The sequence below is a fragment of the Bombina bombina genome, chromosome 6 (assembly GCF_027579735.1).
Source record: "Bombina bombina isolate aBomBom1 chromosome 6, aBomBom1.pri, whole genome shotgun sequence".
Lineage (NCBI taxonomy): Eukaryota > Metazoa > Chordata > Amphibia > Anura > Bombinatoridae > Bombina > Bombina bombina.
Window position 1 is genome coordinate 1,005,231,574 of NC_069504.1, and position 15,778 is coordinate 1,005,247,351.

The following is a 15,778-nucleotide window of genomic DNA, read 5'->3' on the forward strand; positions in this document are numbered from 1 at the left end:
TAAATATTGTTTTTTTCTATTACATATTGCAAGATTTCACTGTTCCTGTTTCAAAACAATCTAAGAGGATTCCTGTTGACTGATTTCAGTCCTACCAAAGCTAAGTTCATTTATTTTTAATGTTATGAATGTTTATCTTTAGCTATGGTTTGTAATAAGTTATCATGATAAACTTTTACATGCAGAATCCTTTAGTATGTATGCTTTATATATTGCCATTCTTTTTACATCTTATGTACAAGAAATATTTAGAAGATTTATAAGAGATATTTTTCTGATTCGATTTTAAAGGCTTTGTCTGACATCGTGCCTTCTAATAAAATTTTGAGGTCTTTTTCAAACTTCTTTTTTAATTATTGAAGTTTCAAATGACCAACAACATACTGATTTATCCTTCTCTGATGTTTTTTCTCATTCAGAATTTTCTTCATCAGATATTGACACTAACAAATCTACTTTTTTATTTTTTTATTAAAGTACATTTGTTCTTTGTTGAAAAGGTGTTGATTATTTTGGATATTAAGGTAACTAGTTCTTTTTCAAGACTAGCTAACACTATTTCTGCTTATTTATTCTTCTGTGTTTTCAGAGGTTTTTTTTCCAATTCCTCATACTAGGGAATGGAATAGGCTGAGAATTTTCTTTCATTCCTTCTTCAAAGGTTTTTAAACTTTATTCTTTGCCGGCAGTTAAATTCAATTTGGAGGGTTCTCCAATTTATTGGGGGCTATCTCTACTCCTACTAATTATGCTATTGTTTCTATAGCAAAATAGTATTTATTTTCCTTTAGATGGTTGTATCTTATTTATGGAAAATTATTTAGTTTCAGGTACTTTTCTTGGACCTGTGATTTATTTGGATGTTGCAATTGCTTCATTTTTTCTGTTTACTTTAAGATCAAGTATCAGATTATGATTTATTTTAGCACTAGACTAAACTTACTAGACTAGGTGCTGTTGCATTTGTCTTGTTGTTTTGCATTTATTGATTATGCAAGTCCTCTGTATTGACTGGTCCTTTAACTGGACTATCATGCTAATAATTTCATTTGTGTCTTCATTTTATTGAATATTTTTGCAAATGAGGTTTAATCTATGTCTTTAGCTGTTTTAGCTAGAAGAATTTTGTGATTTCTAAAAATCCATATTTCTTTTGTTCTAAGATAATCAATTATTTGTTTTATAATTGGATTCAATTCTTAACTGTTACTCTGGGCTTCAAGATTGTGTTCTAAGACTTAAACTTTAAGCTTATTCTAGTTTGGTTGTTCTTATTAAGGAACGAATTCCTGAATTCTTTCCCAAGTAACATGTTTTTAATTGGAAATTTTTCAGTTCGAAATCAGCTCCCTAAAATTGCGATGTACGTGCCGTATTCCAGCTTGGCTGGCAAGGGGCAGGTTAAGACTTTTTTGAAATTTATTTGGTTCTATTCGGTCCAAATTTCTTTGATTTTATTCCAGTAAGGCTAACACTTTAAGTGTGTTTCGGTCCTATATATTTTGGGTACTGTTGAAGCATGGCTGATCACCCATGGAGTTCAAGCGCTGCTCAGACCTGGAATCTTCTGGGGTATTTCTTCCAGTCCCATTTTTAGGAACTGGGTTTTGGAGTTTTATTCAAACTATTCTGCCTTTTTTTGGTCAGTGATAGCATTATTTGTTTTCATTAGATACAATAAATGCATATTTTCATTTTTCTGTTTTCATTCAGATTATTTTCTGAGGATGCAGAATCTCATATGATTCACTTTGTTCTTCCAGGACATAGTTAGAGGATCTTTTTTTCAAAAGCTCTTGATTCCTCACACAAGGGTCTCCTTTTTTAGGTTTCCAGATAGTTTGTGTCACTGTCTTTGTCTCTATCAGACAATGGACAATTTTATTGTGTTCTGTCTGTCGGTACCTTTAGTCTCTATTATTTCCTTCAGTTGCTATATATGCATAGAAGTTTTAGGTCTTATGGCCACAGCATTGGATTCAATTCCCTTTGCTCATTTTCAATAGAAAGAACCTTTCCAGTCTTTTATGCTGAATTATGGTGCAGGGATTCTAGGATTTCGCATTTTAAATCTTCGAATCCTAATATTTATCTCTCTTGATTTGGTGGTTAAGATCACCATCATTTAGTTCTACAGGTCTCTTCGTTTCTTTCAACCTGGACCATGATCTCTACAGATGTGAGTCTTTTTGGTTGGGAGGCTGTCTGAGGATCTCTGTCAGCACAAGGGGTTTGGAAATCTCAGGAGGCGAGATTACCATTTGATATTTTAGAACTCTGTGCTTTCTCAGAGTTTTTCAGTTAGTTTCTTTTTAAAGAAGAGACGTTTATTGTTTTTCAGACAATATCACAACTATGGTGTATGTCAATCATCAGGGTAGGACTATCAGTCCTTAGGCTGTGACAGAAGTGTCTCGGATATTAGCTTGGGCTAAATCCAGCTCCTATCTAAATTCTGTGTGGTAGGAATGTATATCCCATACGTCACTAGCTCATGGACTCTTGCTAATATGAAAGAAATGAATTTATCAGGTAAGTTCTTGCATAAATTATGTTTTTCCCTTAGAGTGTAGTGTTTGTTGGAGGGATGTATTTGGAGTAGGAGCAGTAGCATTTTTTTCACCTATTGGGAATTAGTCACAGTCCTTCTCCAGAATGGCCTTTATCTTGTGAAACTCTAACCTATAACCTTCCTGATATTCATTGTTTTGTACAGGCTTTGGTCCGTATCAAGCCTGTCATTAATTCAATCTCTCCTCTTTGGAGTCTCAATTTGGTGCTGAGGGCTTTACAGGCTCCTCCGTTTGAAACTATACATTTTCTGAACATTAAATTACTTTCTTGGAAAAGTATTGTTCCTTTTGGTCATTTCTTCTGCTAGAAGAGTTTTTGAGTTATCTGCTCTTTTTTGTGAATATCCTTTTCTGATTTTTCATCAGGATAAGGCAGTGTTACTTCCTGATATTCATCATTTTGTTCAGGTTTTGCTTTCGTATCAAACCTGTCATTAAGCCAATTTCTCCTCCTTGGAGTCTTAATTGGGTTCTGAAGGGTTTTCAGGCTCTTCTATTTGAGCATATGCTTGCTCTGGACATTATGGAAAGTATTGTTCTTTTTGGACATCTCTTCAGTTAGAACAGTTTTTGAATTATCTGTTCTTTCTTGTGAATCTCTTTTTCTTTCATGTAATTAACAAGAGTCCATGAGCTAGTGACGTATGGGATATACATTCCTACCAGGAGGGGCAAAGTTTCCCAAACCTTAAAATGCCTATAAATACACCCCTCACCACACCCACAAATCAGTTTTTACAAACTTTGCCTCCAAGGGAGGTGGTGAAGTAAGTTTGTGCTAGATTCTACGTTGATATGCGCTCCGCAGCAAGTTGGAGCCCGGTTTTCCTCTCAGCGTGCAGTGAATGTCAGAGGGATGTGAAGAGAGTATTGCCTATTGAATGCAGTGATCTCCTTCTACGGGGTCTATTTCATAAGGTTCTCTGTTATCGGTCGTAGAGATTCATCTCTTACCTCCCTTTTCAGATCGACGATATACTCTTATATTTACCATTTCCTCTACTGATTCTCGTTTCAGTACTGGTTTGGCTTTCTACAAACATGTAGATGAGTGTCCTGGGGTAAGTAAGTCTTATTTTCTGTGACACTCTAAGCTATGGTTGGGCACTTTATTTATAAAGTTCTAAATATATGTATTCAAACATTTATTTGCCTTGACTCAGAATGTTCAACTTTCCTTATTTCCAGACAGTCAGTTTCATATTTGGGATTATGCATTGAATTATCATATTTTTTTCTTACCTCAAAAATTTGACTTTTTTCCCTGTGGGCTGTTAGGCTCGCGGGGGCTGAAAATGCTTCATTTTATTGCGTCATTCTTGGCGCGGACTTTTTTTGGCGCAAAAATTATTTTCCGTTTCCGGCGTCATACGTGTCGCCGGAAGTTGCGTCATTTTTTGACGTTATTTTGCGTCAAAGATGTCGGCGTTCCGGATGTGGCGTCATTTTTGGCGCCAAAAGCATTTAGGCGCCAAATAATGTGGGCGTCTTTTTTGGCGCTAAAAAATATGGGCGTCATTTTTGTCTCCACATTATTTAAGTCTCATTATTTATTGCTTCTGGTTGCTAGAAGCTTGTTCACTGGCATTTTTTTCCCATTCCTGAAACTGTCATTTAAGGAATTTGATCAATTTTGCTTTATATGTTGTTTTTTTCTTTTACATATTGCAAGATGTTCCACGTTGCAACTGAGTCAGAAGTTACTACAGGAAAATCACTGCACAGTGCTGGAGCTACCAAGCTAAGTCTGCTATAAACTTTTGGTATCTGTTTCTCCAGCTGTTATTTGTATTGCATGTCATGTCAAACTTATTAATGCAGATAAAATTTCCTTTAGTACTGTTATATTACCTGTTGCTGTCCGTCAACATCTAATTTTCAGAGTGTTCCTGATAACATAAGAGATTTTATTTTTTTTTAAATCCATTAAGAAGGCTATGTCTGTTATTTCTCCTTCTAGTATACATAAAAGTCTTTTAAAACTTCTCTTTTTTTCAGATGAATTTTTAAATGAACATCATCATTCTGATACTGATAATGGTTCTTCTGGTTCAGAGGTTTCTGTCTCAGAGGTTGATGCTGATAAATCTTTGTATTTGTTCAAGATGGAATTTATTCGTTCTTTACTTAAAGAAGTGTTATTTGCATTAGAAATAGAGGATACTGGTCCTCTTGATACTAAATGTAAACGTTTAAATAAGGTTTTTAGATCTCCTGTAGTTATTCCAGAAGTGTTTTATCTCCCTGATGCTATTTCTGAAGTAATTTCCAGGGAATGGAATAATTTGGGTAATTTATTTACTCCTTCTAGACGTTTAAGCAAATTATATCCTGTGCCATCTGACAGATTAGAGTTTGTTGGGACAAAAATCCCTAAGGTTATGGGGCTGTCTCTACTCCTGCTAATGTACTACTATTCCTATGGCAGATAGTACTTCATTTAAGGATCCTTTAGATAGGAAAATTGAATCCTTTCTAAGAAAAGCTTACTTATGTTCAGGTAATCTTCTTAGACCTGCTATATTTTTAGCGGATGTTGCTGCAGCTTCAACTTTTTGGTTAGATGCTTTAGCGCAACAAGTAACAGATCATAATTTTATAGCATTATTATTATTCTATAACATGCTAATAATTTTATTGGTGATACCATCTTTTGATATCATTAGAGTTGATGTCAGGTATATGTCTCTAGCTATTTTAGCTAGAAAAGCTTTATGGTTTAAACTTGGAATGCTGACATGTCTTCTAAGTCACTTTGCTTTCCCTTTCTTTCCAGGGTAAATAATCATTTCGTTCCTTTCCTCACAACAAGGAACAAAAGCCTGATCCTTCATCTTCAGGAGCGGTATCAGTTTGGAAACTATTTCCAGTTTGGAATATATCCAAGCCTTATAGAATCCTATAGCCAGCTCTTAAGTACCTATGAAGGTGCGGCCCTTATTCCAGCTCAGCTGGTATGGGGCAGATTACGTTTTCTTCAAAGAAATTTGGATCAATTCCGTTCTTAATCTCTGGTTTCAGAAACATTGTTTCAGGAAGGTACAGAATTGGCTTCAAGTTAAGGCCTCCTGCTAAGAGATTCTTTTCTTTCCCGTGTCCCAATTGACACAGCAAGGCTCAGCATTTCTGAAATGTGTTTCAGATCTAGAGTTGGCTGGAGTATTTATGCCAGTTCCAGTTCTGGAACAGGGGCTGGGGTTTTATTTTATCTCTTCATTGTACCAAAGAAGGTCAATTCCTTCAGACCAGTTATGGATCTATCATTATTGAATCGTTATGTTAGGATACCAACATTCAAGATGGTTTCTGTAGGTCTATCCTGCCTTTTGTTTAGCAAGGGCATTATATGTCTATAATAGATTTACAGAATGTGTATCTGCATATTCCGATTCATCCAGATCACTTTTAGTGTCTGAGATTCTCTTTTTAGACAAGCATTACCAGTTTTGTGGCTCTACTATTTGGTCTAGCCTCAGTTCCAAGAACTTTTTTCAAAGGTTCTCGGTGCCCTTCTTTCTGTAATCAGAGAATAGGGTTTTGGTATTTCCTTATTTGGACGATATCTTGGTACTTGCTCAGTCTTCTCATTTTCGAAGAATCTCATACGAATCGACTTGTGTTGTTTCTTCAAGTTCATGGTTGGAGGATCAATTTACCAATCAGTTTATTGATTCCTCAGACAAGGGTAACCTTTTTAGGTTTCTAGATAAATTCAGTGTCTATGACTCTGTCCTTGTCAGACAAGAGAAGTTTAACATTGATATCAGCTTGTCAAAACCTTCAGTCACAATCATTCCCTTTGGTAGCCTTATGCATGGAAATGTTGGATCTTAGGACTGCCGCATCAGATGCGATCTCCTTTGCTCGTTTTCACATGCGACCTCTTCAGCTCTGTATGCTGAACCAATGGTGCAGGGATTACTCAAAGATAACTCAATTAATATCTTTAAACCGATTTTACGACACTCTCTGACATGGTGGACAGATCACCATCGTTTAGTTCAGGGGGCTTCTTTGTTCTTCCGACCTGGACTATAATCTCAACAGATACGAGTCTTACAGGTTGGGGAGCTGTGTGGGGGTATCTGACGGCACAAGGGGTTTGGGAATCTCAGGAGGTGAGATTTCCGATCAATATTTTGGAACCCCGTGCAATTTTCAGAGCTCTTCAGTCTTGGCCTCTTCTGAAGAGAGAGTTGTTCATTGTTTTCAGATAAGACATTGTCACAGCTGTGGCATACATCAATCATCAAGGAGGGACTCACAGTCCTCTGGCTATGAAAGAAGTATCTCGAATTTTGGTTTGGGCGGAATCCAGCTCCTGTCTAATCTCTGCGGTTTATATCCCAGGTATGGACAATTGGAAAGCGGATTATCTCAGTCGCCAAACGTTGCATACGGGCGAATGGTCTCTTCACCCAGAGGTATTTCTTCAGATTGTTCAAATGTGGGAACTTCCAGAAATAGTTCTGATGGCTTCTCATCTAAACAAGAAACTTCCCAGGTATCTGTCCAGATCCCGGGATCCTCAGGCGGAGGCAGTGGATGCATTTTCACTTCCTTGGAAGTATCATCCTGCCTATATCTTTCCGCCTCTAGTTCTTCTTCCAAGAGTAATCTCCAAGATTCTGAAGGAATGCTCGTTTGTTCTGCTGGTAGCTCCGGCATGGCCTCACAGGTTTTGGTATGCGGATCTTGTCCGGATGGCCTCTTGCCAACCGTGGACTCTTCCGTTAAGACCAGACCTTTTGTCTCAAGGTCCTTTTTTTCCATCAGGATCTGAAATCCTTAAATTTAAAGGTATGGAGATTGAACGCTTGATTCTTGGTCAAAGAGGTTTCTCTGACTCTGTGATTAATACTATGTTACAGGCTCGTACATCTATATCCAGAGAGATATATTATAGAGTCTGGAAGACTTATATTTCTTGGTGTCTTTCTCATCATTTTTCTTGGCATTCTTTTAGAATACCGAGAATTTTACAATTTCTTCAGGATGGTTTGGATAAGGGTTTGTCCGCAAGTTCTTTGAAAGGACAAATCTCTGCTCTTTCTGTTCTTTTTCACAGTAAGATTGCTATTCTTCCTGATATTCATTGTTTTGTACAAGCTTTGGTTCGTATAAAACCTGTCATTAAGTCAATTTCTCCTCCTTGGAGTTTGAATTTGGTTCTGGGAGATCTTCAAGCTCCTCCGTTTGAACCTATGCATTCATTGGACATTAAATTACTTTCTTGGAAAGTTTTTGTTCCTTTTGGCCATCTCTTCTGCTAGAAGAGTTTCTGAATTATCTGCTCTTTCGTGTGAGTCTCCTTTTCTGATTTTTCATCAGGATAAGGCGGTGTTGCGAACTTCTTTTGAATTTTTACCTAAAGTTGTGAATTCCAACAACATTAGTAGAGAAATTGTGGTTCCTTCATTATGTCCTAATCCTAAGAATTCTAAGGAGAAAATCGTTGCATTCTTTGGATGTTGTTAGAGCTTTGAAATATTATGTTGAAGCTACGAAATCTTTCTGTAAGACTTCTAGTCTATTTGTTATCTTTTCCGGTTCTAGGAAAGGCCAGAAAGCTTCTGCCATTTCTTTGGCATCTTGGTTGAAATCTTTATTTCATCTTGCCTATGTTGAGTCGGGTAAAATTCCGCCTCAGAGAATTACAGCTCATTCTACTAGGTCAGTATCTACTTCCTGGGCGTTTAGGAATGAAGCTTCGGTTGACCAGATCTGCAAAGCAGCAACTTGGTCCTCTTTGCATACTTTTACTAAATTCTACCATTTTGATGTATTTTCTTCTTCTGAAGCAATTTTTGGTAGAAAAGTTCTTCAGGCAGCAGTTTCAGTTTGAATCTTCTGCTTAGGTTTTTCATTAAACTTTATTTTGGGTGTGGATTATTTTCAGCAGGAATTGGCTGTCTTTATTTTATCCCTCCCTCTCTAGTGACTCTTGTGTGGAAAGATCCACATCTTGGGTAGTCATTATCCCATACGTCACTAGCTCATGGACTCTTGTTAATTACATGAAAGAAAACATAATTTATGTAAGAACTTACCTGATAAATTCATTTCTTTCATATTAACAAGAGTCCATGAGGCCCACCCTTTTTTTGGGGTGGTTATGATTTTTTTGTATAAAGCACAATTATTCCAATTCCTTATTTTATATGCTTCGCACTTTTTTTCTTATCACCCCACTTCTTGGCTATTCGTTAAACTGATTTGTGGGTGTGGTGAGGGGTGTATTTATAGGCATTTTAAGGTTTGGGAAACTTTGCCCCTCCTGGTAGGAATGTATATCCCATACGTCACTAGCTCATGGACTCTTGTTAATATGAAAGAAATGAATTTATCAGGTAAGTTCTTACATAAATTATGTTTTTTCTGATTTTTTTTTTCATCAGGATAAGGTGGTTTTTGCTGTCCTCATTTCAATTCTTACCTAAAGTTGTAAATTCTAACAAACATTAGGGAGGAATTATTGTTTTCCTAAGACTTCTTTGGTGAGATTCTTACTTTCTTTGGATATGGTAAGCGTTTTTGAAATTCTATGTTGAAGCTATTCAGATTTCAGATAGACTTCTAGTCTATTTTTTATCTTTTCTGGTTTTAGGAAGGGCAAAAGCTTCTGCCATTTATTTGGCATCTTGCTTAAACTTTTGATTCATCATGCTTATTTGGAGTCGGGTGGATTCCCGCCTCGGAGGATTACGGCTCATTCTACTAGGTAAGTTTCTACTTCCTGGGCTTTTTAAGAATGAAGCTTCTGTTGATCAGATTTGCAAAGCAATGACTTGGTCTTCTTTGCATACTTTTACTATGTTCTACCATTTTGATGTTTTCTCTTCTTTAGAAGCAGTTTTGGTAGAATGGTACTTCAGGCAGCTGTCTCAGTTTGATTCTTCTGCTTATAATTTCAGTTTTTTTTTTTTTTCATTATAAAAATTGAAACTTGGGTAGTGGATTAATTTTTCAGCGGAATTGGCTGTCTTTATTTTATCGCTCCCTCTCTAGTGACTCTTGCGTGGAAGTTCCACATCTTGGGTATTTATTATCCCATACGTCACTAGCTCATGGACTCTTGCTAATTACATGAAAGAAAACATAATTTATGTAAGAACTTACCTGATAAATTCATTTCTTTCATATTAGCAAGAGTCCATGAGGCCCACCCTTTTTGTGGTGGTTATGATTTTTTTGTATAAAGCACAATTATTCCAATTCCTTATTTTTTTTATGCTTTCGCTCCTTTCTTATCACCCCACTTCTTGGCTATTCGTTAAACTGAATTGTGGGTGTGGTGAGGGGTGTATTTATAGGCATTTTAAGGTTTGGGAAACTTTGCCCCTCCTGGTAGGAATGTATATCCCATACGTCACTAGCTCATGGACTCTTGCTAATATGAAAGAAATGAATTTATCAGGTAAGTTCTTGCATAAATTATGTTTTTCCCTTAGAGTGTAGTGTTTGTTGGAGGGATGTATTTGGAGTAGGAGCAGTAGCATTTTTTTCACCTATTGGGAATTAGTCACAGTCCTTCTCCAGAATGGCCTTTATCTTGTGAAACTCTAACCTATAACCTTGTTTTCAAAATTTCAAACGCTCCTTTTCAGGGATGCATACACTCGCTGTCCTCTTTAGGCCCTCATTTTTTTTTCCAAAAGCTGTTGTTTTACCCAGCATGGGAATGCGCTACAACAACCGCACAATCAAGCGTGCTGTGATTAGACAGCACGGCAGTGACAAGCTTTTGAATAAACTGAAGAGGATGGCAAGGAAGGAAAATAATGTTTTGGAGGGTTATAAAATAGTATAAATATTACCTCCTTTTTTAAAGGCAGAATTATGTAACATTAATAACATTGACAGGCCCTTTAATCTAGTTAGACCAATCTATATCCATACCTCGGCAACCATGTTTACATCCCAGGGATTGGTCTCCAAGTGTTTTGGAACATATTTTTGTTTGGTTTTCCTTTTTTTCGTGTAATTTGTCGTAAAAATTTCTGTATTGCATCCCCACAATGTTTGGAATGCATCCTGCAGTATCAGACCACTTGACAGTGTTTACTTGATCGTATAGGAGTTTGTCTGTCCATAATTGGCCACAGCAAAATCAATATACCTTTCACTAGGTACGTCCTTAAAGTGCAAAGCAATGCAAAAGTTTGCTAACATTAGTTTTAAACTCTTCTAGAACATTTATTTGCATAGCTTTTACTGTCCTTTTAAATATGGAGGGAGGTGGAAGTGGACATTGTGTAGAACAAATTGTTTGTAGTTTCAGCCTCTTGCATGGTGGCTTAGTATTAATCTACTGGGAATGAATCTCCTTCTTTTAAAGAGACACTAAACTGTTATCTGCTGAGTAGTTTGTTTTAAAGATAGTTTTAAGGGCCTTTCAATAGTAGTGAGTAGTATGGGTTCTGACTTGCTGTAGCACCCTTCTTGGGCAAAGGAACAAAAAAACTCTGAGGAGCTGGTTGGGCAGATGGTAATGTGAAGCATGGTACACAAGAGGATAATAGTGTTGTTTTTTCACACTTGCACTATAGAAATGCCTTAACTAAACGTAACAGATCTCAATAATTAAAACGGCTTGTTTTTAAAATTACAGATTGATATTTTGTTGCACTGGAACTGTATAAATATTCCTTTTGCTACGACATTAAAATTAATGTTTACCATTTTTTTGTTGCAGCTGAAGCTCTACTATATACTCATTTTTGTTTTGTTTTTGTGCAGAGAATACTACTTTAGTGTAGACAATCTGCAGAGGGACTTTTTTCTGCGCAAGAAGATGGATTCAGGTGGTTTCCTACCCATTAGCCTTATTGCCAGTTTTCATAGAGTCCAAGCTCTTACAACAGATGTTGGACTAATTGTTAAGGTGAGTGGGAAATTGCATAGAGGTATTCGATAATTTGAGGTCATGAGTGTAATTCTGGCTTTAATAGGGTGCAAATTAATTTGAAATGAGTGCAAATATTGATGTTTCCATCACTCTAAACCAGGGGTGTTAAACTTGCGGCCCGCGGGCCTCATGCGGCCCTCAACCTAATTTTGTGCGGCCCACGCCACCTCCATGAAAAATATTAATTATAATATGCTTATTACTTAAAGAGCGAGTGCGCTTACTATTAGGGATGCACATACATTAAAACATACGTTATTAAAAAGAAAAAGACAGATAAGTGCATAATGATTTCTTTAACACATGCAGTTCATTACTATGGTAGCACTGATTTCCCACATCATTTCTGTCCATTCCTTTCCATCATTTTCTCTTTAACTAAAATTACATACTTTATATATATTTCTATGTATTCATTTTATATTATGTACAACAGGGTCGCACTATTATAAACTGTGGGTCGCAGGTGGAGCGTGTGTCTCACCTTCTTAAAAGCATTAGAGCACATTTCCTCAAGCCAGAGTAAGTTAATTAGGAGTTACAGAACACAATCTTTTGAAATGTATACAGTTATAGCAAATGCCACTGTACTGTTTAGCAATGACAAGATATGTAGGTAGTGTGCGGCCCACGTGAGTTGTACTTGTATGGAAAATGGCCCGCGACTAAAATGAGTTTGACACCACTGCTCTAAACTGCTACTGTTAATGAACTCCACATTGTCTCTGGGTGCATGGACTCTATTTGTTAAATTATTTGTCTGATTTATTTTTTGTTTCTACAGGCACTAAAAGATAGCAAAGTGGTGGAAATCATTGATGAGAAGATCAGGCGGAAGGAACAGCCTGATGTTTGGCCACTACCAGGTCCATCTCTTTCAGATGCCGCTCAAACTGATTTTTCTCAACTTATTAATTGTCCTGAGTTTGTACCAAGACAAGGATTTCAGAAAGAAACTGGTAAGATATGCGACATTGGTTAGTGGGACTTATGTTTCAGAAGATGATTTTTATTACATTATATAGGATGACTTAAATTTATGTGGCAGCTAATGATGCACCCCAAGGCTGAACATGCTTTGATCTGAAATGTCATTGCAGAAAGAATGGGGCATATGCAATATGGAACTCTTATCACTTTTGCTTTGCAGTGCTGTTGCAGCCTTTTCTTTTCAAACAGGGCTGTGCTCTGGCTGCACTGTGTAAATTTTCCTTAACGCAGTGCAGCCAGAGCAAAATGTTGATTGAAGAGATCAGTCCAATAAGAAACAGCAGATTGAAGGATAACTTGCTTTCAGGAATTTTTTCAATCCCACCTCCTGGCCTTTCCCGGGCTGCAAAGCTGTGACTCATAAATTTTAAATTTCTTGTAAGCAATGCACCATTGTTATTATGTGATGTTAGACCAAGTGCAAAGGAAATACATTTTTTTCAAGAGACATTTTAGAAACTTATTTTATTTTTTTCTCAGCAGCTAATTTGCGATGTATTTTTCAACAGCTACAATATATTACTAAACTTGAAAAATTGCTTTATTCTCCAGTTAATGGACACATTTCAGTTGAGCTGTTGCTTTAGTGTAATTGCCTAATTTAAAATTGAATTTTGTTTAAACATTCACTAAAAAAAAAATCTCAATGCAGAAAGTGACAAAGTTCTGCCTCTGGGGTGGGACATCACCAATTTACCGGTAATTCATATTTGTATACTGGCATACCTTTTTATAACCGCTGTTCTTTACAATCCTGTAATTTTGCCTCTGTAATCGTGCAGAAGTGTATACTACTTAACATTACATTGAGCAATATGTATAACAAAAAAGTGATTAACTCTCTCTTCTGAAAGAATCGGCTCCAGGTTCTCCCCGTTCTTCCAGCCCTCCCTTGCCGTCAAAAAAAGATGAAGTCAGTAACCTGAAGACCATGCCCAAGGGGTTGTCTGCTAGTTTGCCTGATTTGGACTCTGAAGCATGGATAGAGGTCAAGAAAAGGCCGCGACCCTCTCCAGCAAGAACCAAAGTAATGACCTGTTTAGAATGTGGGCAGCTATATTAACAATATGTAATCGATACATAAAGATAGAATATTATGTAATATTTGCAGTGCGTGGATTACATAGTTTATACATTAAATATACGCAGAACACTATAATCGACCATCCTAACTTTTGAGATGATGGTAGGTTTGAGTGTTTTTCAGCCTTCTAAAATAGACCTCAGTGAGGAAGTAATGGTATAGATTGCATTCAAAGCAATACATTTTAACATTTTATAAATCCTACCAAACTATTGTGTGGCTTTTCTAACGCCTCCCTTTCTCCAACATAGGTGTGTCCGGTCCACGGCGTCATCCTTACTTGTGGGATATTCTCTTCCCCAACAGGAAATGGCAAAGAGCCCAGCAAAGCTGGTCACATGATCCCTCCTAGGCTCCGCCTACCCCAGTCATTCTCTTTGCCGTTGTACAGGCAACATCTCCACGGAGATGGCTTAGAGTTTTTTAGTGTTTAACTGTAGTTTTTCATTATTCAATCAAGAGTTTGTTATTTTCAAATAGTGCTGGTACGTACTATTTACTCAGAAACAGAAAAGAGATGAAGAATTCTGTTTGTATGAGGAAAATGATTTTAGCAACCGTAACTAAAATCCATGGCTGTTCCACACAGGACTGTTGAGAGCAATTAACTTCAGTTGGGGGAACAGTGTGCAGTCTCTTACTGCTTGAGGTATGACACATTCTAACAAGACGATGTAATGCTGGAAGCTGTCATTTTCCCTATGGGATCCGGTAAGCCATGTTTATTACGATTGTAAATAAGGGCTTCACAAGGGCTTATTTAAACTGTAGACTTTTTCTGGGCTAAATCGATTGATTATTAACACATATTTAGCCTTGAGGAATCATTTTTTATGGGTATTTTGATATAATAATATCGGCAGGCACTGTTTTAGACACCTTATTCTTTAGGGGCTTTCCCAAAGCATAGGCAGAGTCTCATTTTCGCGCCGGTGTTGCGCACTTGTTTTTGAGAGGCATGGCATGCAGTCGCATGTGAGAGGAGCTCTGATACTTATAAAAGACTTCTGAAGGCGTCATTTGGTATCGTATTCCCCTTTGGGTTTGGTTGGGTCTCAGCAAAGCAGATACCAGGGACTGTAAAGGGGTTTAAAGCTTAAAACGGCTCCGGTTCCGTTATTTTAAGGGTTAAAGCTTCCAAAATTGGTGTGCAATATTTTCAAAGCTTTAAGACGCTGTGGTGAAAATTTGGTGAATTTTGAACAATTCCTTCATGTTTTTTCGCAATTGCAGTAATAAAGTGTGTTCAGTTTAAAATTTAAAGTGACAGTAACGGTTTTATTTTAAAACGTTTTTTGTACTTTCTGTTCAAGTTTATGCCTGTTTAACATGTCTGAACTACCAGATAGACTGTGTTCTGAATGTGGGGAAGCCAGAATTCCTATTCATTTAAATAAATGTGATTTATGTGATAATGACAATGATGCCCATGATGATTCCTCAAGTGAGGGGAGTAAGCATGGTACTGCATCATTCCCTCCTTCGTCTACACGAGTCTTGCCCACTCAGGAGGCCCCTAGTACATCTAGCGCGCCAATACTCCTTACTATGCAACAATTAACGGCTGTAATGGATAATTCTGTCAAAAACATTTTAGCCAAAATGAACCCTTGTCAGCGTAAGCGTGGCTGCTCTGTTTTAGTTACTGAAGAGCATGACGACGCTGATATTAATATCTCTGAAGGGCCCCTAACCCAATCTGAGGGGGCCAGGGAGGTTTTGTCTGAGGGAGAAATTACTGATTTAGGGAACATTTCTCAGCAGGCTGAATCTGATGTGATTACATTTAAATTTAAATTGGAACATCTCCGCATTTTGCTTAAGGAGGTATTATCCACTCTGGATGATTGTGAAAATTTAGTCATCCCAGAGAAACTATGTAAAATGGACAAGTTCCTAGAGGTGCCGGGGCTCCCAGAAGCTTTTCCTATACCCAAGCGGGTGGCGGACATTGTTAATAAAGAATGGGAAAGGCCCGGTATTCCTTTCGTCCCTCCCCCCATATTTAAAAAATTGTTTCCTATGGTCGACCCCAGAAAGGACTTATGGTAGTCAGTCCCCAAGGTCGAGGGAGCGGTTTCTACTTTAAACAAACGCACCACTATTCCCATAGAGGATAGTTGTGCTTTCAAAGATCCTATGGATAAAAAATTAGAAGGTTTGCTTAAAAAGATGTTTGTTCAGCAGGGTTACCTTCTACAACCCATTTCATGCATTGTCCCT

The 15,778-nt window shown here is 37.3% G+C and overlaps 1 protein-coding gene across 4 annotated transcripts in view; it reads left to right on the top strand.

Annotated features, from left to right (window-relative positions):
• The window catches only part of LARP1 (La ribonucleoprotein 1, translational regulator), a 341,591-nt gene that overhangs the window by 181,213 nt on the left and 144,600 nt on the right, over positions 1-15,778 (top strand). For all 4 annotated transcript variants that reach the window (XM_053718702.1, XM_053718703.1, XM_053718704.1 and 1 more), the window contains 3 exons: positions 11,313-11,457; positions 12,266-12,440; positions 13,326-13,498. In XM_053718702.1, coding sequence (XP_053574677.1) covers positions 11,313-11,457; positions 12,266-12,440; positions 13,326-13,498 — 493 coding nt within the window. The remainder of the gene's footprint in view (positions 1-11,312; positions 11,458-12,265; positions 12,441-13,325; positions 13,499-15,778) is intronic.